The sequence below is a fragment of the Typha latifolia genome, chromosome 1, assembly GCF_019914945.1.
Source record: "Typha latifolia isolate L0001 chromosome 1, TyphaL0001v2, whole genome shotgun sequence".
Taxonomy (NCBI): Eukaryota; Viridiplantae; Streptophyta; class Magnoliopsida; order Poales; family Typhaceae; genus Typha; species Typha latifolia.
The window spans coordinates 20913719-20936628 of NC_133086.1; the positions used below are offsets into that span (position 1 = coordinate 20913719).

The 22910-nt window shown below is 38.1% G+C and overlaps 5 protein-coding genes across 5 annotated transcripts; 2 read left to right on the forward strand and 3 right to left on the reverse strand.

Annotated features, from left to right (window-relative positions):
- Positions 1–1354: 1354 nt before the first annotated feature.
- On the reverse strand, positions 1355–2667 carry LOC140788125 (chlorophyll a-b binding protein CP24, chloroplastic). Its single transcript, XM_073137289.1, has 2 exons — positions 2335–2667; positions 1355–2133 (listed from the first exon to the last, which is right to left on the reverse strand). Exons 1-2 carry the CDS (start codon positions 2556–2558, stop codon positions 1584–1586), a joined length of 774 nt encoding a protein of 257 aa, XP_072993390.1. The 5' UTR covers positions 2559–2667; the 3' UTR covers positions 1355–1583.
- A 701-nt stretch (positions 2668–3368) lies between these two features.
- Positions 3369–3815, forward strand: LOC140797174 (chaperone protein dnaJ 20, chloroplastic-like). The gene has a single exon (XM_073150488.1). The coding sequence runs from the start codon at positions 3369–3371 to the stop codon at positions 3813–3815; it is 447 nt and encodes a 148-aa protein (XP_073006589.1).
- Positions 3816–5959: 2144 nt separating this feature from the next.
- LOC140794446 (uncharacterized) lies at positions 5960–7315 on the reverse strand. Its single transcript, XM_073146482.1, has 3 exons — positions 6583–7315; positions 6402–6477; positions 5960–6312 (listed from the first exon to the last, which is right to left on the reverse strand). Exons 1-3 carry the CDS (start codon positions 6892–6894, stop codon positions 6191–6193), a joined length of 510 nt encoding a protein of 169 aa, XP_073002583.1. The 5' UTR covers positions 6895–7315; the 3' UTR covers positions 5960–6190.
- Positions 7316–15859: 8544 nt separating this feature from the next.
- Positions 15860–18337, forward strand: LOC140797682 (L-ascorbate oxidase). Its single transcript, XM_073151309.1, has 5 exons — positions 15860–16183; positions 16259–16351; positions 16456–16668; positions 16762–16935; positions 17251–18337. The coding sequence occupies exons 1-5, from the start codon at positions 15908–15910 to the stop codon at positions 18193–18195; spliced, it is 1701 nt and encodes a 566-aa protein (XP_073007410.1). The 5' UTR covers positions 15860–15907; the 3' UTR covers positions 18196–18337.
- Positions 18338–20033: 1696 nt separating this feature from the next.
- LOC140797264 (agamous-like MADS-box protein AGL66) lies at positions 20034–22070 on the reverse strand. Its single transcript, XM_073150612.1, has 11 exons — positions 21886–22070; positions 21702–21755; positions 21568–21586; positions 21406–21467; positions 21243–21270; positions 21101–21162; positions 20924–21023; positions 20763–20819; positions 20536–20666; positions 20270–20435; positions 20034–20186 (listed from the first exon to the last, which is right to left on the reverse strand). Exons 1-11 carry the CDS (start codon positions 22068–22070, stop codon positions 20034–20036), a joined length of 1017 nt encoding a protein of 338 aa, XP_073006713.1.
- Between the last annotated feature and the right edge of the window lie 840 nt (positions 22071–22910).

Sequence of the window (22910 nt, forward strand, 5' to 3'; positions counted from 1 at the left end):
ATGTTCATACGTTTGAACGAGATGGAGGCATTAAAACAATGTTCGCAAGTTCTAACAATCGAGAGCTTGGAAGGTCACAGTGTTTGAAAGTCGTTCGAACAACATCACTCGTTTGAACAGTTTGTGAAATATGTTTACAACAATGCACGGACGTTCTAATGTTGTTCACCCGTTCGAATGGCCTACGTAACTTGTTACCAGCAGTGCACAGGTGTTCAAACGCTATCTATTCGTTCGAATGGCCTGCAGATTTTTTTTTTCAGCCCTCAAGTCAATCTTAAGTTGAGTTTTAGAGTTTGGTATGAGAGCAAGTTGCAAGAGAGAAAATGTAAGACTTTTGCATGAAGAGAGCTCTATTAGAGGCACTCCTCTATTGTATATGAGAGAGATCGGAGAGTAAAACCCTTCTATATTTGTATTGAATTAGTGAATTGAAGTTTTGCACTACTCGTGGATGTGGACACATCACCGAACCACGTAAATATTGTCTATCGTTTTCTCTTTTTTATAGTTTGCACTTATTTTAAAGCATGCATTTATAATTTGATTAAGTATTAAAAGTTTTTACATTTAACATTTTGATTGTGAATTTTTCATTTGGTATTGATGCTTTGTCAATACTTTGTTTATCTTAATATTTTGTTATTCTATTGGATTTGTTTGTGAGTGTTTGTATATCACTTTCGCTGTCCTCCACTCTTTCGGATTGGTAGCACAATAAATTAGTATCAGAACTCAACCATTAGCATAGAGGGAAAAATGCTCACAATTTTTTTTTCTTTCTAAATCGTACATATCCAAATTCTCCAAATATTATTAGTTTCGAATAAATAACTCCATGTTCTAATATGAAAGGCTTCAGAAACCTCATACAGTAGTTTAAACAGTTTAAACGTTATGATAATATTGAAGTTTTTAAAGAACGAATTGCTCGTCAACGGGCTTAAACAAAATAGTGCATGGGAGATCCACATGTATTTGGTATTAACTTATCTTGATTAACGTTAATATATTTCAATAATAGCAACCCTGAAGTGGATTAGAAGGAGCTCTGACTGAGAGTTGCTCCATTATGGAAAGAGAGCACAATGGCCAGCTCGATACTACCTTCTCGATCTAAGGGCAAGTGGCAATGTAATTAATGGAGATTAGCACATGGTGATCAGCGTAAGCTCTCTCTCTCTCTCTCTCTCTCTCTCTCTCTCTCTCTCTCTCTCTCTCTCTCTCTCTCTTAAGCCAAATATTCCATAAATATAGCAGTATTTTAATGCTAGAACAAATGAACACCAAGCCCAAACCTAAGTTTATTACTTTGTATCTTGAGTTAATTATCGAAAAAAAATCTAATATAATGTTGCATAAAATTGAGCAGGAGATCCCAATTAATGAAGTCTTACCAATCTACATATATTACATTGTACAGAAGCCTTCCCCCAATACCCACGTAGAGTACAAGCAACCATTAACACACACATTACGTTACAGTAAAAAGTTCACAGAAATTAAACCAAATGTTTGGTCTCCATATGATCCTCCAACGTTAAGAAACAAAACCCAAATCAAACGCCACATTAACCCTCATCTTAAAGTCCAAGTGCACCCAGAGGCGTCTTCCCCTGCCCAGCCTCGAAGTAGAAAATTAGCATGGCCAACATCGCGATTCGTGCGTGCTTGATCTCGGCAAGCTTGAGCCTCTCGAGCTTCTCCACGTCAGGGACGTATACCCCATTCTCGAGGGTCCCAGCAAGGGAAAGGGGGTCAAAGAATTTGCCACCTGGATATCCCTGGTCCCCCGTGGCATTGGCGAAGTTCTCCGCTGTGCGAGACCATGGGGTTGCCCATTCCACGGATTGGGACTCCGGGTTGAAGAAGTCCACCCAACGCTTCGACTCGACCCAGCCCATGAGGATGAGTTGGGTGCCCAAGAGGGAGCCGAAGGAGAAGGGCGCGATGGCGCCGGGGTCAGCGCCGGCCTCGAACCACGGGATGCCGCTCCACGCCTGCCCCACGAAGATTCCAAGGACGGCGGCCATCGCCCACCGCCCGTGGATCAGCTCCGCTTCCCGGTACCACTTCAAGAAGGCCGGGTCCTTGCCCAGGCCCAGCGGGTCAAATCCGAAGTCTCCCGGGAGCCTATATATATATATATATATATATAAACAGTGTTAAAAAGATCTGATATATATATTATCAACTAATTTTCTAACGGGTTTAAAATTTTATATAAAATATACTTTTGCAAGATTATTTTTTTCTTTTAATTTATAAAAATTCATCTCTAATTGATTTATTAGCAAAGAGAGAAAAGATCCTTAAAAAGGTTTAGTTGCTTACGAGCCATCGAGCCACTCAGGGTTGATGAAGCTGCTGTCGCTCTTAACCGCAGGGATCCACGACTTCTTCGGCGCGGCAGCCGCGACGACGAGCAGCCTCCGCGAAGCACTGGCTGCGGTGGTCTTGCCGACGATGGCGGCATTGAGAAGAGTCCGCCTGGAGCCGGAGAGGAACGGGCTGGATAGGCCTTGGAGGACAGCAGCGGAGGTGGAAGCCACGGCCATTTGCTCCTCTACTAGAATTAGAGCAAGAGAACAACTTGGAGGCTCGGCTTTGCTTGCTTGATGAGAAGAGGGGAGGAGGTTGTTCTGTGAGCTAATGGAGTGGTATAGTTGTTATATCGTTGGGGGGAGCCACTAAATCTTGGGGAAATCTGGAACGCCATGGAGGATAGATTGCTGACCAATGAGGAGGAGCTATCCATCCACTTCTGATGCTATCTGATCACACGTGGACGAGGTCTTGGCCTCTAACTTCTCATTTAAAAATTTGTTGGTAGTTATAATCTGGGATCACATTCTATGCCCTCATGGGCTAGTCAGTTCATGGGCTAAGACTAGTAAATAGCCCTATTATACTTTGAGTATCATGTTAGGTTATTTCTTATTAGTAGTAGTCCATTAATTTTCATTTCTTATTTATGTGTTGCTGCTTCTATTTCACACTTTCGAGTTAGCTTTTTTCACCTAATAACAACTGATGAAATATCAAATATTTTTATTACTTTTAAAAATATCTCTTATTTGAGACTCTTAAGAGTATTAAGATTTGAATGCCGATGTTTCTGATGCACTGAAAGTAAAATATACGATCGTAGTCGCCGTCCTCGCTCCAAGAAAATCCACATTAACGGTCAAGAAAATGGAGTGCGGTCCGTGCGGATCTACGCGTAAAGTAAACGACCCAAATCTAAATTAAATCTCCGGGTCTCCTCGATCCACCTCGATTTTTCCCCAACAAGAACCGCGTTAAACATCTTAATACAAGTATATAAGCAACCGTCGTATCTTCCATTACTAACTCTTAATCCAACTATGTCTACCCTTAACTCGATCAGCACAAACTATTACCAACTCAAAACCATCTCTTGTAGCTCTGGAGCCACAAAGTTGGCTGCTGGAGCCAAGAATAACTACTACAAGGTTCTCTCCCTTGAGTCTGAGAGAGTTGGGTTTGATGAGATAAAGAAGGCTTATAGAAGCCTGGCTCTGAGATACCACCCTGATGCATGTCCTGCTTCAATAAAGGAGGAATCCACTAAGATGTTTCTCGAGCTGCATCGAGCTTATGAGACCCTCTCAGACCCAGTTCTGAGAAGGAGGTATGACAATGAGATGATGAGAATGGATGGCATTGGGAGGGTGGCGGTCAGGTCGGACTTCTCAAGATACGTATGGGAGGAACAACTCAGTGAGTTAAGGAGAAGATCGGCTCAACGAGACAGAGAGCAAAGAAAGGGATTCAGATCACAAAATAGATGAGCTAAGAAAACCTTAGCATATTAATTCTTTGTTATGGCCATTGTTTTGATGATAGATTCATATAATTTTTTTCACACTGGATAGTTGTCCAATGTACAACTTCTAATTAATTTGTCGCTTAGAGCTTATTTTCGTACTCTACTTTGATCTTTCAGACAACAAACTTTCTCTCATCAAATTAATGGCAATATGGAATATCATACTATGCAGATAACTCTCTGGAATTAAGATGTTGAACATGAAGCTAATGTTGCACAAGCCCGAACAAACCCACAACAAGAACCAAATCGAATAGAAGCAGATGAACTACTAATCACTAAAAGCAATCACAAACAACTTTTCAAACTAAAGTGAGTGGGAGATGAGACTTAGTTTGACGATGTGCTTACATATATGAGCATTACAAAAGTTTCAATTCATTACCCGGAAATACTTATACAAGCTTTCTAAACTTCAATCTCTTTCTAATATAATAAAGGGGCTCTCTGTAAAAAAATAATTAAAAACCCCCTCTTGATTGATACGCTAAAATCAGACATATATAGAATTATTTATATGTGTGACTTGAAACTGGAAGAAATTCACGGTGCATTCGAAAGCACTTGGAATGTAAACATCTTTTCAAAGGGGCTGGAAACAATGGAAAGGCATTGAATTTATCACCATCCCTACAAACAACTTTTTACATATTGTTAAAGAACCAGAACCCAAATGATGGTTAATTTTAAACACAATACGGGAAGCATTAAACCTAATTGTTTCCCCCAAAATTGACTCCTCACCTGCCAGACTTGCCCAAAAGCTGCAAGTGGTTGCCCACTCGATCACTCCAAGCCAAAAATTAGAATAAACTGGCTAAAGAAAAGATGCAAAAGAGGAAGCCCTCTCGATTCCTGACTCTAAAATAATCTTAGAGGAAAAAAAAAATTAGGCAACGAAAACGATAAAATGGGGCGAAAAAAGTTATAATCCCGTGAGGAATAAACTTTGCAAACAAAGGAAACCTTATTTTAATTATATTCCTTTGGGGGCCAATGGCCCATGGGTTTCTGGCCCCAGACAAACGGGTTTAGCGAACTTGGAGTGGTTTAGTGGGGAAATCCAAATTTTTGACCAAAACCAATTTCCATTGTAAAATACGACGTCTTAAGTCTTAATTAAACTATAAAAGATAATGTTTAGAAATGTGTGATTGTATTTTATTGTATCGCATAGAGGATACATTGTGGTGGTGCTCCATGGACATTGATACTTGCACAGATAGCTTATATATATAATACTGCATCACTTTCTTAAGTAGGTGTGCTCATTGTTAATGTTTCACAACACTGAACATAGTATGATTGATTCCCATCAAAGAACAATAATGATCAACATGAGATTTACTATCTGCTTGGGCTTTTAAAGGTGAAAAGCGATACATGATGGACCAAGGGACCCATCAATCTATAAGTTGATATGGTAAGTGGTAACCTCGCAGGATCATTTGTCAGGCTTCATCAGTACATCCAACAAGCATCTCAGGGCCACTGAGGGTAAAGTGCTACTGCCATATTAGATCAACTTGTACTGCTTAGGTGACCAAAGGCTGTTAATGCCCATGGAAAATCATATACTACCCACCAAATTCTAATCCACACCATGTTGAGTTTAGGAGAAGACCTTCCAAACTATATATATATATATATATATATATATATATATAACTAGGAATATACTAACTACTATGCTTGTTCATCATCGTTCATCTACTCTGGTAGTAGATTGCCATATTGTATAGCCTCTTGACTTGCATCTCCAAATTATGAGTTAATCAGGTGCAACTGGACATTGTGGTCAATGGAGGAACACAATCTAAATATTCGACAATTGGAATCTAGCTAATGCAAAATAGGTAGTTTTTGTGTTTTCTGTCAGATGGTCGTTTACTTAACATATTATAAAATGTTCACGGGCATCTAATCTATTATAAGGACAATAGTTACCAAGCCAAGTGGATCCTTTAATGTATTTTGCAATGAGCTGTTAAATTAATAACACTACAAGATTGATCAGGTGCTCAGGCACCTAATGAAGCTAGCCGCATGTAATTAATAAATGGCTACAACTTGATCAATGGAATGACGAAATAAGTAACATGAATATGAGTCGAAAAAGGCTAGAGTTTTTTTGTCAGACATAGAACACATGATATATAAATATACATTATGAATCTGGAACAGCGACAGACAGACAAACAAAGCTCTCCATAATCAAATCAACATCCACATCATCCCCAAGCAAAAAACTCAAAAGGATTAATATTCCTATGACCACATCCAAGTAAACAAAATAAAAATAATAATTATAATAATAGTAATAATAACTTGTTCGAATCAACAAGGCCAGAACTCTGCCTTCTTCACCTTTGAGATGCTCTCCAGAACTCCCACTGGTGACACATGACCCATCACAGTCACCCTCTTGGACTCCAGATCTATGCTAAAGGATGTCACCCCTGACAGTTTGAACCATATTGAAATTAGTAATATAACTACAAATACTATCTAGCTAGTAAATTAATTAGGTATAACATTATATATATACCTTCCATCTTTTTGATGTGCTTCCTTACTTTTCCTGCACAACCTTGGCAATGCAGTGAGACCCTCATGACCACCACCTATCAAACAACAAATGAAGGGGGTTAGTTAAAGGATAAGTTATAAGTATGAATAAGTTAAAAATTAATATCGAGTAGTAAAAATTAATGGCTAATATAAATTACTTGGAAGAGTTGGTCATCGGTGGATGGAGGCAACGAGGGTACGTTGGTTGGCTTCGGCTTCGGCTTCGGCTTCGTTGGAGTTTTGCTCTCCTTCTTCGTCACCATTGGAAGCGTCACCGACCGACCGCGCCCCGTGGAGCCGAACCGTCTGGATTCCGCCAGCCGCGAGTACTTCAAGTGGTCGATGAGCTTCGAGTTCTCGACAAGCGTACGGTCGGATCTTGACCTCGCCATGATCATGGATCTCGCGTCCCCCGGTATGCATACCGCGGTCGCCGCCTGCGAGCGGCACATCATACCGGCGGACTTCATGGGCTTCTCTTAGAGAGAGAGAGAGAGAGAGAGAGAGAGAGAGAAGTTTGAAAGGGAAGGGGAAGGGGTTAGGGAGGTACAGAAGCGAAGAGGAGGGAAAGAGAGGGTTTCTTAAAAGGAAATCCGATAAAGATGCTCTTGCTGAACTTCGTCTACTAAGGTGATTTTATATACGGGGCAAAGGCTATGGATAATAAAAAGAGAAGGAATTAAAAGTTATTATAGGTTAGGTTGGTTCTTAAAGGTCCCATTTGGTTGCGTGATAAATAAACTAAATGTCAATAGTGGATAAGGTACCTTAATAATTACCTTAGATAAAGCTTAGACATAAAACATTTCGTTGATATCTAAAAATATGCTTATAAAGCAAGGAAGGAAAACAAAAAAAACAAAAAGAGTCGTTCAAATTTAAGAGTTCTGCAGGGGCAGTGGAATAGCGACATGCTTTCTTTATGGCTGAGCTAACACAGCGGTGCAGCGCTGTCGCATTACATTAATCCGGCTACGAGCCGTGGCTCAAAGCCCCGGCTCGGCCCGGTAGGGGCACGTGACGGCACCAAGCTACAATGACCAAACTACCCTTATCTTTTTATATATTTTTTTTTCTTGAAAAAAACTGCAGCAGGGTAGAAAACAAACAACATATGAGCATGTCAATGGTCACGTGACGGGTAAGTAACATAGTTCAAATTTCTTTTCCACCCATGAAAGGAGTTGTGCCCTTAAAGCAAGCAAAGGATCACAAATCACAAGAAGGTGAAGAGTATTTATTGTATGAGAAGAGAAGAGAAGAGAAGAGAAGAGAAGAGGAGAGAAGAGAAGAGAAGAGAAGAGAATGGTGGTCAAAAAAAGAATAGGGAGGTAAAGAGGGAGGGAGTAATGTTCAGTTAAAAGTTCAGTGCAATAACTGCAGTAAACAGTGGGAAAGATTCGGTAACCGCAGACTGGAGCAGCTCTGACGGCTTACTGTACCTTTACTCTTGTTCCGGGTTATTTTCGTCATATCTCCCATTTTTTCTAACATTTTCTTTTAATATTACGAAAGGAAAAAAAATCGTTCTTAAAAAATTACCCGTTGGAAAAATAAAAATCATTTAACTTTTTACTTACTTTTTTTTTCCAGATTATTAAAGTATCTAAAATTAATCACACAATATTTTAAAATATAAAACTTTAAATAGACAATTAATGGAATAGACATTATATTTTTTTTAAGAAAAATTAAGATGGTTGGATTTGGCTTTGGAAAATTTAGAAGCTAGCCGGCTAAAAGTTAATTGGGGGCCCACTATGGACGTACTGGGCTATGGGCTGTGCATGGCAGGCAAGGACGTGGGGGTTGGTGTCGATCAACACGTCATCGAAAAGGACAAGAGTGCCCCGGAGACAAGTGCTCAAATCCCCAAAAGTACGGCTTTGAGTATTTATTATGGCCAGGACAAAATAATAATAATAATAATAATCATCATGATTATAATTAAGGGAGGCATATTTGAGAAGAGGGGTCAGGTCATTCCTTCGTTTAGTCGCTCGCACAAAGGAATTTTTTGGGTTAAGAAGATTATCTCTAATTACAAATATTATATTTATATATATATATATATATATATATATATAATTTAAGAAGAAAAAAAAATAATTGTATTAGTTAAGAGCTCTTTTCATGGGTATGGGTCGAGAGAATATTTTGTAGATCAATTTACATCTTACATTACTGATTTATTCTGATTAGAATCGTGTCGTTGTTTTCGAAATAGAAGCTGCCTTGTCTTGCCTCTCTTAACTCTTTTTTTAAGGTACGGGAAACTTGGCATCTTCATAAGATTCCGAAAGCTATTTTTTAAGAACCTCTAGCGAGATAAAAGAAAAAGAAAAAGTTTAGTTGTCAGAGTGCATGCAACTAATGTCACCTATCTATCAATCTTAGCCTTACCCAGGTCACTGTTAACTTTTTCTTCTTTTTTTCTTAATCTCCAAATATGCCGTGCGTTAATAGCTAGGTTGATGCCTGTTGAGCCCCAAATACAAGGCATTCACGAGACTCAGAGCATATGTAGATCTACTGTAATGGCGTAAACTTTGTACTTATCCTACTCGGTTTGAATCAGTAGATTCTGTCTGCCTGTCTGTCTCTCTGTCTGTCCTCAATTCTACTCTCACTGAGATCTGGTACTCTCCGTTCCACGTACATCCATTAGAGGTTTATAACTAGGAACTCATTTTAGCACATAAACCCATCAAATCCAATCCCTCAACAAACGTTTTACCTTTAGTTTATCCATATACCTTAAGATAAACTGCACGTTTGATGCTTAATGAGCTTTAGATACTATGGCGATGACCTTGAAAATTAATATGAAAGTGACTTCCTCACCGTCTATATGATTCTCTGTCGAGGTCGAGGTTTACTCGAAGACTAAAATGTATATGGATGGTTAAAAACCTACGATCATGGTCATTTTGGAGTTGGGGCCCTTGTGGCTTTTTAATACTTTTCTTCCATGTATCTTTTAACTTTGTAGGGCCAAGTCAAAGTCATGGATTGCAATGAGGAGGAGAGGAGAGTCGATGCATACATGCATGCATGGACAATAATTTAGACAAGTTAGGAGACAATGGGTAGTTATTCAGAGCTGCACAACCAACCTCGGGTTTGGTGCTCTGTCCCAACTCCCACTCTTAACTGCTTTTTAACAGTCTGCAACCCCCCTCCCACGTGAAGCCTCTTACACTCTCTTAAATATCTTCACTCCCCGAAACCCACTTCCCATCGATCCTTGCATGGGGAAGGAAGTCTCCTTCCATCTTACATGCTGATGCTTTACTTGGGTCTACCTTCAAAGAGATCATTTATGGTGCTCCCATTTATTACTATCAAAGTCCATAGGTTAGATAATGTGAAAGATGTATTAGTTGCCTAAGCTTTTGCTTGTAAGTTTTATTTGCTCATATTAGTAGATCTAGCCCGTCGAAGTGTGAAACCCTTGTAGATCTACTGGATGAGCTCCAGGAATTAATTTCATGTGAATTAATGATCTTTAATTGAAATAGAAACCTTCTGAATCGATGTTGGTCCACATCACATGGCACCAACATCGTAGTGTGCATGATCCATTATAAAATAAGAAGTGACAAAAATATTTCGGAATGGATTTGTAAAATAATATTCATTGATTGAAGCAACCAAAAAATAAAAAAGACCAAGTGAGAGAATATAGTACAAACATACATTCTCTTCAAAGATTCCGTTAATTTGATATTGGCAAACAAAATCCAACTCATCTCGCCGCGTTCCTTATTATGATGACAGCTTATGTCTTAATGTTAGGACGAAATTCAACATAACATAACGATTTGGTTATTTATTGTTACAGTTGGATTTTAAATTTAAAATTTAGAAAACTTGTAAAATAAAAATGACAAAGGATTAAATATATTTCACTCCTCGGATCACTTTAACCCCTTCAATTTTATTTTATATTATTATGTCTCTCGGCATACTCGACGAAGCTGCGGATGTTACCGTTTAAGTCCTAAAACATAATTAAATAAAACGGGGAGAAATCCTCTCCATGGTAACAATTCTTGTAACAGTTACAAGAAAGAATTTTATTATCAATAGGCAGATTATGAGGTCAGTTTATTTTCTATCTAAATTATATATTGTAGCCGAAGAGACAATTTGATTGAGGTCTAATATTTAATCCATGCTAGATTTTATCATATCTCTTAATATGTTTTAGTTAAAGATTACTTAATAACAAGCCGATCTGTTAAACTTCAGAGGTATTATGACAAGAATCCTTACACGAAAAAAATCACATGTTGCCTTTAGAGAGTGACAGTCAAGTCTCATAGGCTAAATATCTTTCTTTTTTTTTTCAATTTTAATTTTGCTATTTAATATTGTTAGATTAAACATTTAATTTTAATTATATATGATATGTATCGTTAGTATCAATTAAAGTACCTATATAATTACTCATTTTTTCATTAACAGTAATTACACTTAATCTAAACTGGGAATAGTTAGTAAACAAGAGCTATGGGGCTTGTTTTATAAAATAATGGGATTCTAAATGCAGGTGATCCAGCTTTAATGATCACATAATAACATGAGAATGGACATTTTCTAGCCTTCTCCGGCCCAACTTTCTCTCTAAGGGCCTGCCGTTACAACTTATATTCATGTAGAAATTCATTGCTACAAAATATAACTAATAGCAAGATCTGCCAATATGTTTTTATCTACCGGCTCTCGCAGAGTGCTTTGCTAGGGTTTGGTTCTTTTTCCCTTGCTAAGAGGGTTTTCCCCCACCGTCTTCGACAGCTTGTCTCCTCTCCACCTCCACCTTGGCTAGGTAGAGGGGGGAAGGTTTTTTCTTTTCTCCCTCTAGTGGGTGCTGCCTTGGCCGAGTGCCGTGGTACTCGCTGGATCTCGTCGGTTTCGTTCTTTACCCATCCACACCAATTACCGGCCTCGATTGCTTAGCTTCCATCTCCGCTTGTTACTATGATTTGCCATAACTCGTCCTATTTTTGGCTATCTTTTTCTAAGAATTAAATATCTCTATGGATGTAATAGGATGTAAGAGGTAGATCTTTACTCTCTCTCCCTCATTTTTTTTTTCTTTCTTCTTTTCTTTCTTTGTTCTCTACGTTCTTGGATTTACAGGTCTACTCAAATGAGATCTTCAAGTGCTTTGTTAAATTCATTAGACTCCGTCACTGGCATGCCTATATCCCACTAAGCTTGCTTTTTAGTTGGGTATTTAGCTTTTCAAAACTTATGTTGTTCTGCTTGTAGCGTTGTTAGTTGACCAAACAAGAGACTTGCTTCTTCTAGAGCATTGTTCTATCTTCTCTCTTTCTATTATAAAGTGCTTATTTTGATACTTATGTCAATCGTTGTTCAGTCTATATTATAGCCAAGTGTGGGGCTTATTTTTAGGGCTTTTGCCCTATTCCCTATTTTATCTTTTGTATCAAGTTATAATTGATTGATTGAAATGATTAATATGATCGGTCAACGAAATTTCTTTCCAACAAAAAATAGCAAGATTTATTACTTGGGCTTTTATTGGATGCCAAATTTAATCAATCAAACCCAGTGAACGAAGTGACTGGGTCTCATGAAATCAAAGCAGGGCCAACCCAAGTTCTACTAACCGGACCAAATTCCTTGAGCCTTTGGGGATTTTAAGCACCTGAGCAAATGTAATATTTTTATTTGTTTCCTTTGGGCGTTTAATTTCTTTTGAACAGACAACGGAGGAACACCAAAAACTCGTTAGAAGATCAAATGATAGAAAAATAATTTAATCGGACATGCTCTGCTGGTACTCGATTAATCCTTAAAAATCGGCTGAAATTGGGGTGAAATTTGCAGCCCCATGAATGTTTAATTAATTACGGAGCTTTTGTCTAGGACTATTGCATTTTCTCCCGTTATCTTTTTTATGTATTAAGTTATAATCGATTTTAAAATAAAAAAGAATCTTGAGGTATGATTATTTCTATGACCGAAATAATAATAATAATTATTATTATTTTTATTATTATTTATTATATGATAGCTTCTACAGTGGGCATACTATTTAAGGTAAATAATTTAATAAGAAGTATTAATTTTTCTCTCATAATTAAATTGTTAAGATTAAATAATACTAAATAAAATTAAGTATCGTTCACTTTTCTAAATTATAAAAGTAAATTAATCATATTTTATTTCTCTCTCTTAGCTATCTATTTTTTTTATATAAAAATAAAATAATAATAAATTAGTAGAAGTTGGCACTCCTGTTATTAAAGAAAAACTTATAAGGATAAGTAATAAGAAATACTTAAATTCTAATTATTTTTATCAATTAATCTAGTCGTATGTTTAATATATCTTTGATGTGTTTCAAACTAGATCGAATCACCTCGAAAGACATTAGGCTCAATGGGTTGAGTCTAGTTATCTTATTTGTTTATTTAGTTTAGTTAGAGTCTTAATATGTTCGAATTTTATTTAATTAGCAAAATCAAAGCAATAAAAAATATTCATAGAATATTCTACATACATCCGAATAATATCAAATTAGTTGGATAAAATTGCCAATCTCCATATCTACAACTTTAGTTTAGTTGGTTTGCTAAGGTTTTAATTTAGTTATTTGGGTCCTTAGGGTGATCATCTATATATATAAATATGTGGAGGAAACCCTAATTGGAATTTAATCTGATAATTGAAATAGTATTATGACTTTATCTCCTTCTTTCTTGCTCTAATCATTGGCGCCTCTCTCACCTCCTTCCTTTTACCGACGAAAAACTACTGCCCAAATCTTTGATCGGCTTTCTCTAATTCCTAATCCCCCTCTTCTATAACATCTTCTCCCCCTTCACACCAAGAAATTAATATAGCACCTATTTAGCTATTGAAGTGCTATTAAGCTAGAATTTATCGAATTCGATTGATATCTCAAAGATCTAGCCATCCAAACCCTACTATCTTAGATTAGTTGAAAAACTCATTTTAAGAATGACAACATATTCAAAATTTATGAAGATCTAGAAACAAACATGCATCTTGTGATTAAAATAAGTTAATATCGGCACAGATTCCCATATAACCAGTCAAAATCAGCTATTACTACCAATCCTCGAGTTCACACTTTCCCAGAGGATAGGATAAATTGAAGTCCTACTCGTCCGACTACTCTACTTGATCAATTCAAATCCACCAACGCGTTTGAATATGCCAGATCCAATCCAAACACTTTTGTTTAAGAAATTTCTTTCTTTCTCTCTCTTTTGGTGGCGTTTGAACATGTCAGCTCCAACTAAAACAATTAGCCATGAAAATGAACTGCCTATCGTAAGTCATATGTGAATGCCATGCAATATGAAATCAACTAAACTAACGGATTGCTCTCCTCGTACCTTCCTGCGAGTTGCAAGCATAGACATAGTCTTCGACAATGAAACTTTGCATTCTCACATATTAGACTACATTTCTAATGACAAAAATAGTCAACTTATATCATAGTATATGTGATATCGCGTTACCAACCAACCCTCGTGAATTGCACTACAACTGCTTTCTGGTAAGATAAAACTTGAAAAGGAAGAAGAGACTTGAACAGATCAAAGTCAAGGAGTTTTAATTAATTTTTAAAGGGAACACTTTGGATTATGTTAACACTATCAGATGACATTAAAAAATATATTCTATCCAGTGCATATTATTCTTTTCTTAAATGTCTACCTTTTTTTTTTTTAATTTTTTTTTAGGGCATAATATGACCGACTTCATCGACTTTTCTCCTATTTCAACACGTACTCCACCTACTCCAAAATTATTTTCCACTTGCCAATAACCCCTCAATAATTCTTTAATCCTTCGTTGGAATCGTGACGATCTTCGAAGATTACTTTTCTTAATACTGTCAGAGCTTCAGATGAATTTAAATATTTAGAGTATCAGGAAAATTCATGGAAGTGTCCGTTAGAGTAGCACCAATTAAATGTGAATATTATGCATGCGCATGTCTTCAAATATATTTCTATACTCCTATCTAACTAAATTAACTTCACGATTGATATATTTAAACTTTAAAATCCTCGAGATGAAAACCGTGCCTTAATTAATGAACCCTTCACGTTGTCTTCCAAATACTGCGAACAAAACTAGTAATTTATTTCGCTGTTATGTAAAGCTAGTTGTCTCTACTATGATGTAGCTGTATGTTTTCAAATATAAATCATTGACTAATATAATATGCATGTATTTATTGGAGTTTTTAGCATGATAGCATCGCGTTACCTTGAATGTAGGAAAATCTAGATATATTAATAAGTTTTAATTAATTTACACAACTATGGAACGTGGGCTGCAGATAAAAAAAATTATTTCAGGGCTGCGTAAAGTATCTTATAAAATATCACCGCTAAGGATATATTAGTGTTTGTAATTTCGATACTATAAATAACTATATCTACTGTGTGCTATCTTCTCCAATGTCGAAGTTAATGCATCAACAAACCTGAATACCAAAGTAAGCATCGAAGAAATATATTCCTTTAAATAATCTCTTATGTAGATGATTCTAAACTTGATATTTATATATATACTCAAAGTATATATTATTCACACAGTTATTTAATAATTTAATAGATAAAAGATAAAAATATAAGAAATATGAAAACTACAATAAAAATATTTTTAGTTTTAAATTTTAATAGCTAACTAACTATAAGATAAGAGTTTTTAAAAAATATACATATAAAAAACCTATATATTTTGTGCGTGTATATATATATATATATATATATATATATAATGGGTGGACAAATAAATAAATTTTTTTGAAGGACATGCATACGTACAGAAAAAATCATGCTTGAATTTAGAGGACGCGTAAAACTCATAGCGGTTCATTTTAAAAATAATTTCTTTTATTTTAGTCATTCATTTTAGAAATAATATTTTTATTCTAAATACAATACTTTATTTTAGAATAACGATTAAATATTATAATAACCTTATTTTAGAATACAAATATATTTATAAAAAATATATCTTATACCACACACTAATTTGATTGTCAATTTAGCTTTAATATCAATGTCATCAGTCTACTTTATATCAAAGTAAGGTGTATTTATTATATTCATAAATATAAATTATTCTTTTTTATTTTTTTCTCACTTTATCGGACATCAAAGATAATTATTATATATTCTTATTCTAAAATATTAGTGAATATATACACATTTATTTAAAATAAATCTATCATTTTAGTAATAATAAATATGAATTGCTATTCACCTACCCGGTCGTAGGACTTTTTCTATTAGGACAGGAGGAGCTTGATCCTACCAATTTGACCCACATGCAGAACAGGTACTGACTCGTTATTTTATTTTTACCCCAGTCTATGTACATATAAATAGGCCTATATATTCCAAAGAGTACATCAATCCTTCAATAGATTTGCCTCAACAAAGCAGCAAAGACTCTTAACAAATGGGCTCTGCTCTATCCCCGGCTACCAAGGTGCTGTTCTTGTTTCTCGCCATCTTTGCCACTGTAGGCTTCGTGCAAGCTAAAGTCCGTCACCATAGATGGGAGATCTCGTACCAATTCAAATCCCCAGATTGTTTCAAGAAGCTCGCCGTCACGATCAACGGCGAGACACCCGGCCCGACGATAATCGCACAGCAAGGAGACACAATCGTCGTCGAAGTCAAGAATGGCTTGCTAACGGAGAACACAGCCATCCATTGGCATGGCATTAGACAGGTACTCTTTCTAATCATCTATATATGAATATAATTAGTGCCTCTTAATAATTAACACGAGCCGTTGTCGATGTAGATTGGGACACCATGGTCTGATGGAACTGAAGGAGTCACCCAGTGTCCTATACTTCCTGGAGAGACATTTACTTATAGATTTGTAGTCGATAGAGTAAGTATTCGAAGTTGAAGAAAAATATCTAGACAAGCATATTATTAGTTCTTCAAGAGAACTGATTAATTTTTGGTTGTTTTTGATAAAAAAAAATGACGCAGCCTGGGACTTATCTTTACCATGCACACTATGGAATGCAAAGGTCTGCCGGACTCAATGGCATGATCCGAGTAACCGTGCCGGACGGCGTGGTCGAGCCGTTCACATATAACCGTGAATATAGCATTTTGCTCAACGATTGGTGGCATAAAAGTTCCTACGAGGAGGCCACCGGACTCGCGTCGATACCGCTCACTTGGGTTGGGGAGCCTCAGGTATATTAGCGAACCGAGTGTCTCAACCACTTGGATAACAACAAATGTAGCCTTTTACGGTTGGATTAATCGTTTCAATTTGATGATGTGCAGTCTCTTTTGATCAATGGGAGAGGAAAGTTCAACTGTTCTCTCGCTACAAGTGGAGTTTGTAATGCGACAAATCCTGAGTGCTCCTCGGAAGTGTTCACGGTCGTCCCGGGAAAAACTTACCGACTTCGAATTGGAAGCCTGACCTCTCTTTCAGCACTCAACTTCGAAATAGAGGTAAACTAGCTTGCATTGCTCTCACAGTCTTCTTCTTCTTCCTCAACTACTCCTCCTCATCCAGTGGGGACATGGCAGTCTTTCTGACTGAATGATCGATGGGTCCCATTTGTAGTTTCCTTTGAATCATCGTCCAACGCGTAGTTTGACTTGATCGCCACTCGAGTTTCTTAAATGAAGCCTTTTTCCCCTCAATTTCCTTGTTGAGCCTTTTTCTTTTAAAAACACCTGTTTTATTCCAATCAAATAAGTCCAAAATGTTATTAAAAGCAAATAAGAGGGCTGAATTTAATAATTTGCTTTTACCAATTGCAGGGTCATGAATTGACCGTAGTGGAAGCCGATGGCCACTACGTGGACCCCTTCGTCGTCAAAAACATCTACATCTACTCCGGCGAGACCTACTCCGTCCTCCTCACAGCAAACCAAGATCCCTCCCGGAACTACTGGGCCGCCGTTAACGTCGTCGCCCGGGAGCCCGGTACGCCTACCGCCACCGCCGTCCTTAACTACTACCCGAACCACCCCCGTAAGCTGCCCACAACACTCCCCCCTGCTGGTCCCATGTGGAACGACACCATGGACCGTTTCCAGCAAAGCATAGCCACACGATCCCATCCCAAGTACATCGAGATTCCCCCACCCACTTCCGACCGTTCGATCATTCTGCTCAACACCCAAAACAAAGTCGATGGTCGGACCAGGTGGTCCGTCAACAACGTCTCGTTTGATCTCCCACAGACTCCCTATCTCGTAGCTCTTAAACAAAGACTACGCAATGTGTTCGACCAAATGCCACCCCCGGATACGTACGATTACAAGAGCTATGACATAGGCGTTCCGCCCAAGAACCCGAATGCAACGAGGAGCAACTCGATCTACAGACTCGAGTTCAACTCTACTGTGGATATTATACTGCAAAATGCAATGGCGCTCAACAACAAGAGTGAGGCGCACCCGTGGCACCTGCATGGGCATGACTTCTGGGTGCTGGGCTACGGGATTGGCAAGTTTGATCCGGAGTTGCACCCAAAAGGTTACAATTTGAAGGACCCAATTATGAAGAACACGGTTGTGATGCATCCCTTGGGTTGGACGGCGTTAAGATTTCGAGCGGATAACCCTGGGGTTTGGGCTTTCCATTGTCACATCGAGCCACATTTCTTTATGGGCATGGGGATTGCGTTTGAAGAAGGTGTTGATAAGGTTGGAAGGCTGCCTGACTCGATCATGGGCTGTGGTTCTTCCAAACGACACTAAGATAGATACATGTTTTTTTTTTTAAATTTTTTGTTTTATCTCAAAAAATAAATAATTTATATGTTTAATTGTATTTCATTTGGCTGTATTTCGGCTGTATTTGCTAAACGATTGATTACGTGAAGAAAGATCTTTAAATGTTGATTATGTGAAGAAAGAATGAGACTTTCTTATTATCAACCTACTTAGATTAGATTCATCACAATATTATGAACAAACTAATTTTAAATAGATATTTAAGATTTATACTCAATACATATTAATTGGTAGAGAATAGCAATAAAAGAGGAGCACACCATCACAATACAAGATTTACTTGGTTCACCTAGATCCGATGTACATCCACAGCAATCATATTCATTATTAATAGGAGAAAGCTTACAAATAGGGGTATTTAGAGTTACTTAATGGAGATTACAAGAATGAGAAAAGATTCCTTACCAAATGAGAAAATGCCACCATCTCCTGTATAGCCAAGCAAGATAATTATGCTAACACCTTGAGCACCGATAATTTCTCTATAATTTAAGAAAATTCAAACCTAAACTCTCTTGCCCTTTTTCTTTCTCTCTTGTTAAAACCCAAAAGTCCTAGAAGAGAAAAAACCTCTCTAACTAGACATAGAATGGATTAAAAATCTCTATTACACTCTTTTGAGAATGATCAAAGAGTACTTAAAGAATATTAGACAAGTTTACCCCCTTACATAGCTTTTAAATCACTCATAACAGGAGAAGGAAAGTGGACCATGCCTCGCTTATTTACAGAAACCAGTGGATTTAACGGATTTCCATCGACAGGAGAAGGAAAATGGAATTAAAGTTTACTAAATTTTGGCACACTTATTTCTACTCGCTGCAATCCTACCTCAGATATGGCAACTGATTCCCATCAATTACTCAGACTGAGAAGAAACTCCATATTTATACTTATCAACTATGATTTTCACTATAATATTTGATAAACGGGAAAGCTTAAAATGACAACTTTAGAATGTTAGCTTGGTTAAATCTTCGCAGAAGAAAAGAAGGCAAGCGACGGACAGAGCCCGCGATAGCCAATAGTCGCCATCCAAAGGCACGGCCTGGAGTAAAGGGATATATTGATAGCTTCAGAGACTTAAATAGGAGTTGAGAAGACGATGTATTGGACAGCGAACCAATCCTCTAGTGAGCTCGTTGAATGCCCCCCACCTACTCCTTCACCATCTTCCCTCCTCTCTGCTCCAATCCCGCCATTAGAGAGCTCGGGGAGGGACCAGAGGAAGAGGCCAGGGGAGGAGGTGGGGAAGGAAAGCTTAGACGGGACAGAGGAGGAGCTCGTGCTGTGGATGGGACGGAGGAATTGGTGGCGGCGGGCGGCGGGTGTCGGGTGTCGGTAATTACCTTGATGGCATGATGGCACAAAAAAGGTGATGGGCTTCGGTAAGTTTACATCACATCGCTGTATCATTCATCTGTAAGTAATTTTCTTTTCTTGATAGAAGATTCTACAATAGTCTAGCTAATTTAGTTCCTATTGGGCTGGGTTGTATCTTTAACTCTTTTATGAGATTGCATCACTGCTTATAGAACAACTCGTATTTGGGTTGGGCTGCATTAACTTCACTTATGCACGTATTATATATTAATCCAACCATACAAGTATGTGTCTTCAAATGTTTTTTATTCTAAATAATATATCTTAATGAACATTTTGCCGATATACTCTTTTTTTTTTTAAAATTCTCTCTCTCTCTCTCTCTCTCTCTCTCAACAAAAGAAAAAAGAAGGGAAAAAAAAGAGAAAATAAAATAAATTCATTCTCACATGCAGTGCTGCATGTACTCCGGTGGTGGTTCAACGGCAGCCTACATTGACCGTCAGCTGATTCCCTTCATATCCCGTCGCGTGCGTACCGTCCTCCTCCTTCGGCACTTGCGAGCCACTAGGTGGGCCACCCTCCTGCTCACGTGGCATCATAGGTGGCAAGTCCGCGGGACCCATTTGGTGCTGCCACATCATCACACTTCTTAAGCGAACCCCCATGCCCTTGGCTAGCTATTAGATTATACGGTGGAGATACTATCCCATACCTGAATCATCGGGAAAGGTGTGGATGGGATGAGAGCAGAAAGCAGCTCGGTAGAATTATACGCCTGGTGCCACGTGTCATTCTCCTCGGTGACGTGGCATCCTGCCACTCTCGGGTCCACGGGCATTCCCGTGCCCTGCGAGATCGTATCGTATATCCCGTGGTCCCTACCGCATCAAAACCACAATCTAAGCACATTAAATCCAATAAATCTCCACTAGCTTATGGAATAAACATCCGCCCGTCAATCTTGGCCGTTGGATTTACCTCAGGGACATTAACGGGTCGGATCCGACGAAGATCTGATGGCTGGGATTTGATGGCCCCTCCGGGAACCACTGTGCCATATCATTCCCAAATACGTTTGCCATACCTTCTTGATGCGGCTGCAGGTACATCTGCCACACGATTCCCAATCAATGAGAACGTGCCACGTATTCAATGTGTAATATATATATATATATTAATATTAAGATCATGAGATATAAAACCACCTGCATGCCTGAGGTCGAGGGGTCATACGATGATATGTGATTACTCAGCAAATACTTCTGCATTGAAGCATTGAAGCATTGAAGTGAAATTTTTTAAATTAATTGCATTTAATTAAGTTTAATGTTTATGTAATGAGTAGTGCTTATAGTTATAGACCAACCTTTCTTTCTGTCACACGAGTCAAAGCCTCCATGAGGAACTTCTCACACGATTCAACCTCACTCATAGATGTCACGCTAAGTTGGTCTGGCTCAAAAAATCTGGTCCAATTCAAGTACACTAGAAATTTAGCTACAGGATTCAATATATTGGTCACCATTTGTGGAAAGTCACAAACCTTAGGCGTTCCTCTGAGAGCTGAAGCTGTTGTTGATATCTATTAATCTCTTGATGAAGCTCCTGGATATAATATTAAAGAGCTTGTGAACTTATAATTGGCAGCCAAGAAAAAAAAAACAAAACAACAGTAAACTTTTTACCTCTATATTGGAGTTAACAACGCCAGGGCTGAATCAAAACATCGTTTGTGAGGCAAAAAAGACATAGTAAATATATTGTCAAGATAACAAATGGTACAATGAGAAAGGAAAAGAAGAAGAAGAAAGAAGCAATATGAGATTATGCTGTGGAATAATTACAAACTTGGTCAGTTGGGCAGCCATGTCGCTCTCACACTTGAGCTGCTTAAGCGTTCTTATCAAATACTGCACGTTGCATGCAAATAATGATCAATCACGTGTTTTTTTTTTAAATAATCAAATTCTGCAATTTTACGTGCAAAAAAGAAAAAGAGAAGCATCTTACTTCTCTATTTTGGAGAAGTCTGCACCCCAAAAAAACAATCAAAAGAGAGTAGTAGTATTAAAATGTACAGCTCAATCAAATTATAGCCTAAAAGATTAAAAAAAAATGATGACAAAAGAAATCAGCTCCCATACCCTCCTCTATCATGCTCTGGAAGATTTATGTATCTAGCGAGCACATCCTCAATCCTATAACAAACCAAGCAACGACTATATCAGAGAACGAAAGGTTAAAGAAAAGAAAAGAAAAAAGAAAACCTTTATCAACTTTAGATTTGCTACTGAAAAGAAACAATTAGGGCGTTTCAACTGGTAACACCTCCGCCGGCCGGAGAAATGACTAAGCCTTCCGGAGGGAGAGAACATGATAAGAGCGATGTCGATGTCGCAGAGGACGGAGAGCTCGTAGGCTTTCTTGATGAGGCCATTGCGACGCTTGGAGAAGGTCACTTGGCGATTAGTGTTGTTCTCTATCCTCTTTATTTGTAGCTTGACTCGCCCCATGATCCAAGAAAAGGTATCAAGGACGAGGAGATTAACCTAAGAAGGGTAAAAGTTTAAAAATGGAGACACGAGGAAAAAAAAATGTTAAGAGAGAGAGAGAGAGAGATGAGATGAGGTGGATTTTGAGGAGGAGGGGATGCGAGGAATGAGGAGAGAGGAAGAACGAGAGGGATTTTAGAAGCTGCAATGCCGGGAGGGAATTGGTTTTAGGAGTTGGTGGGTCCACCGAGTTTGGCTCCAAGGCCACGAACAACTACGCGTTTGCTTCTCTATCCCGGTCGCGACACGTTGAGAGATGATGAGCATGTATTTGATCCGAGAGGATCTTAAAGTTTCCCTGCCCGTACGGATGGATTCTCTGTCCGCGTTGTCTACGTGGCATGGAGGGGGTATGAATTCTCTACAACCTGGTAATTGGAACTCCTTACGACCAAGGAAACAACTTCACGGGCCAAAAAGTTCGAGTTGGGCCGATACTGTCATAATTCGACCCGTGTTAATTAGCATTTATAAAAAGATATCTTTTGCCAGAGAAATCACGTTATCATGCAACGTTTAGATTGAGGGATTTATATATGATATCCACAAGTAAGAGGAGTAAACTCCAAGATTACTTTTTAAATTCCCGTGTGTTATAAGGACACCTGGATCCCTTATCTGGTCTCATGTTCCGTTTACCAGACAGCAGCACTTTTCTTGTCCTCTGTTTCCCTTTACATATCCATGTGTTAAATCTCCAAGACATGTGAATAAGACTCCATGCACATCTACCAATAAAATTTTCGACAACCAATGTAGTACTTAATGATATCTAGCAAAAGGAAAGCTGCATCCTTGCGC

Coding starts and splice junctions, on each gene's coding strand:
- LOC140797264 (XM_073150612.1), bottom strand. CDS start 22,070: ATGGGGCGAGTCAAGCTACAAATAAAGAGGATAGAGAACAACACTAAT. Junction 21,756..21,885: donor CATTTCTCCGGCCGGCGGAG/GTGTTACCAGTT, acceptor GGTTTGTTATAG/GATTGAGGATGTGCTCGCTA. Junction 20,436..20,535: donor GACCCGTTAATGTCCCTGAG/GTAAATCCAACG, acceptor TTGATGCGGTAG/GGACCACGGGATATACGATA.
- LOC140797682 (XM_073151309.1), top strand. CDS start 15,908: ATGGGCTCTGCTCTATCCCCGGCTACCAAGGTGCTGTTCTTGTTTCTC. Junction 16,184..16,258: donor ATTGGCATGGCATTAGACAG/GTACTCTTTCTA, acceptor TTGTCGATGTAG/ATTGGGACACCATGGTCTGA. Junction 16,669..16,761: donor CTTGGGTTGGGGAGCCTCAG/GTATATTAGCGA, acceptor GATGATGTGCAG/TCTCTTTTGATCAATGGGAG.
- LOC140788125 (XM_073137289.1), bottom strand. CDS start 2,558: ATGGCCGTGGCTTCCACCTCCGCTGCTGTCCTCCAAGGCCTATCCAGC. Junction 2,134..2,334: donor CCTGAGTGGCTCGATGGCTC/GTAAGCAACTAA, acceptor ATATATATATAG/GCTCCCGGGAGACTTCGGAT.
- LOC140794446 (XM_073146482.1), bottom strand. CDS start 6,894: ATGAAGTCCGCCGGTATGATGTGCCGCTCGCAGGCGGCGACCGCGGTA. Junction 6,478..6,582: donor CCGATGACCAACTCTTCCAA/GTAATTTATATT, acceptor GTTGTTTGATAG/GTGGTGGTCATGAGGGTCTC. Junction 6,313..6,401: donor GCACATCAAAAAGATGGAAG/GTATATATATAA, acceptor TCAAACTGTCAG/GGGTGACATCCTTTAGCATA.
- LOC140797174 (XM_073150488.1), top strand. CDS start 3,369: ATGTCTACCCTTAACTCGATCAGCACAAACTATTACCAACTCAAAACC.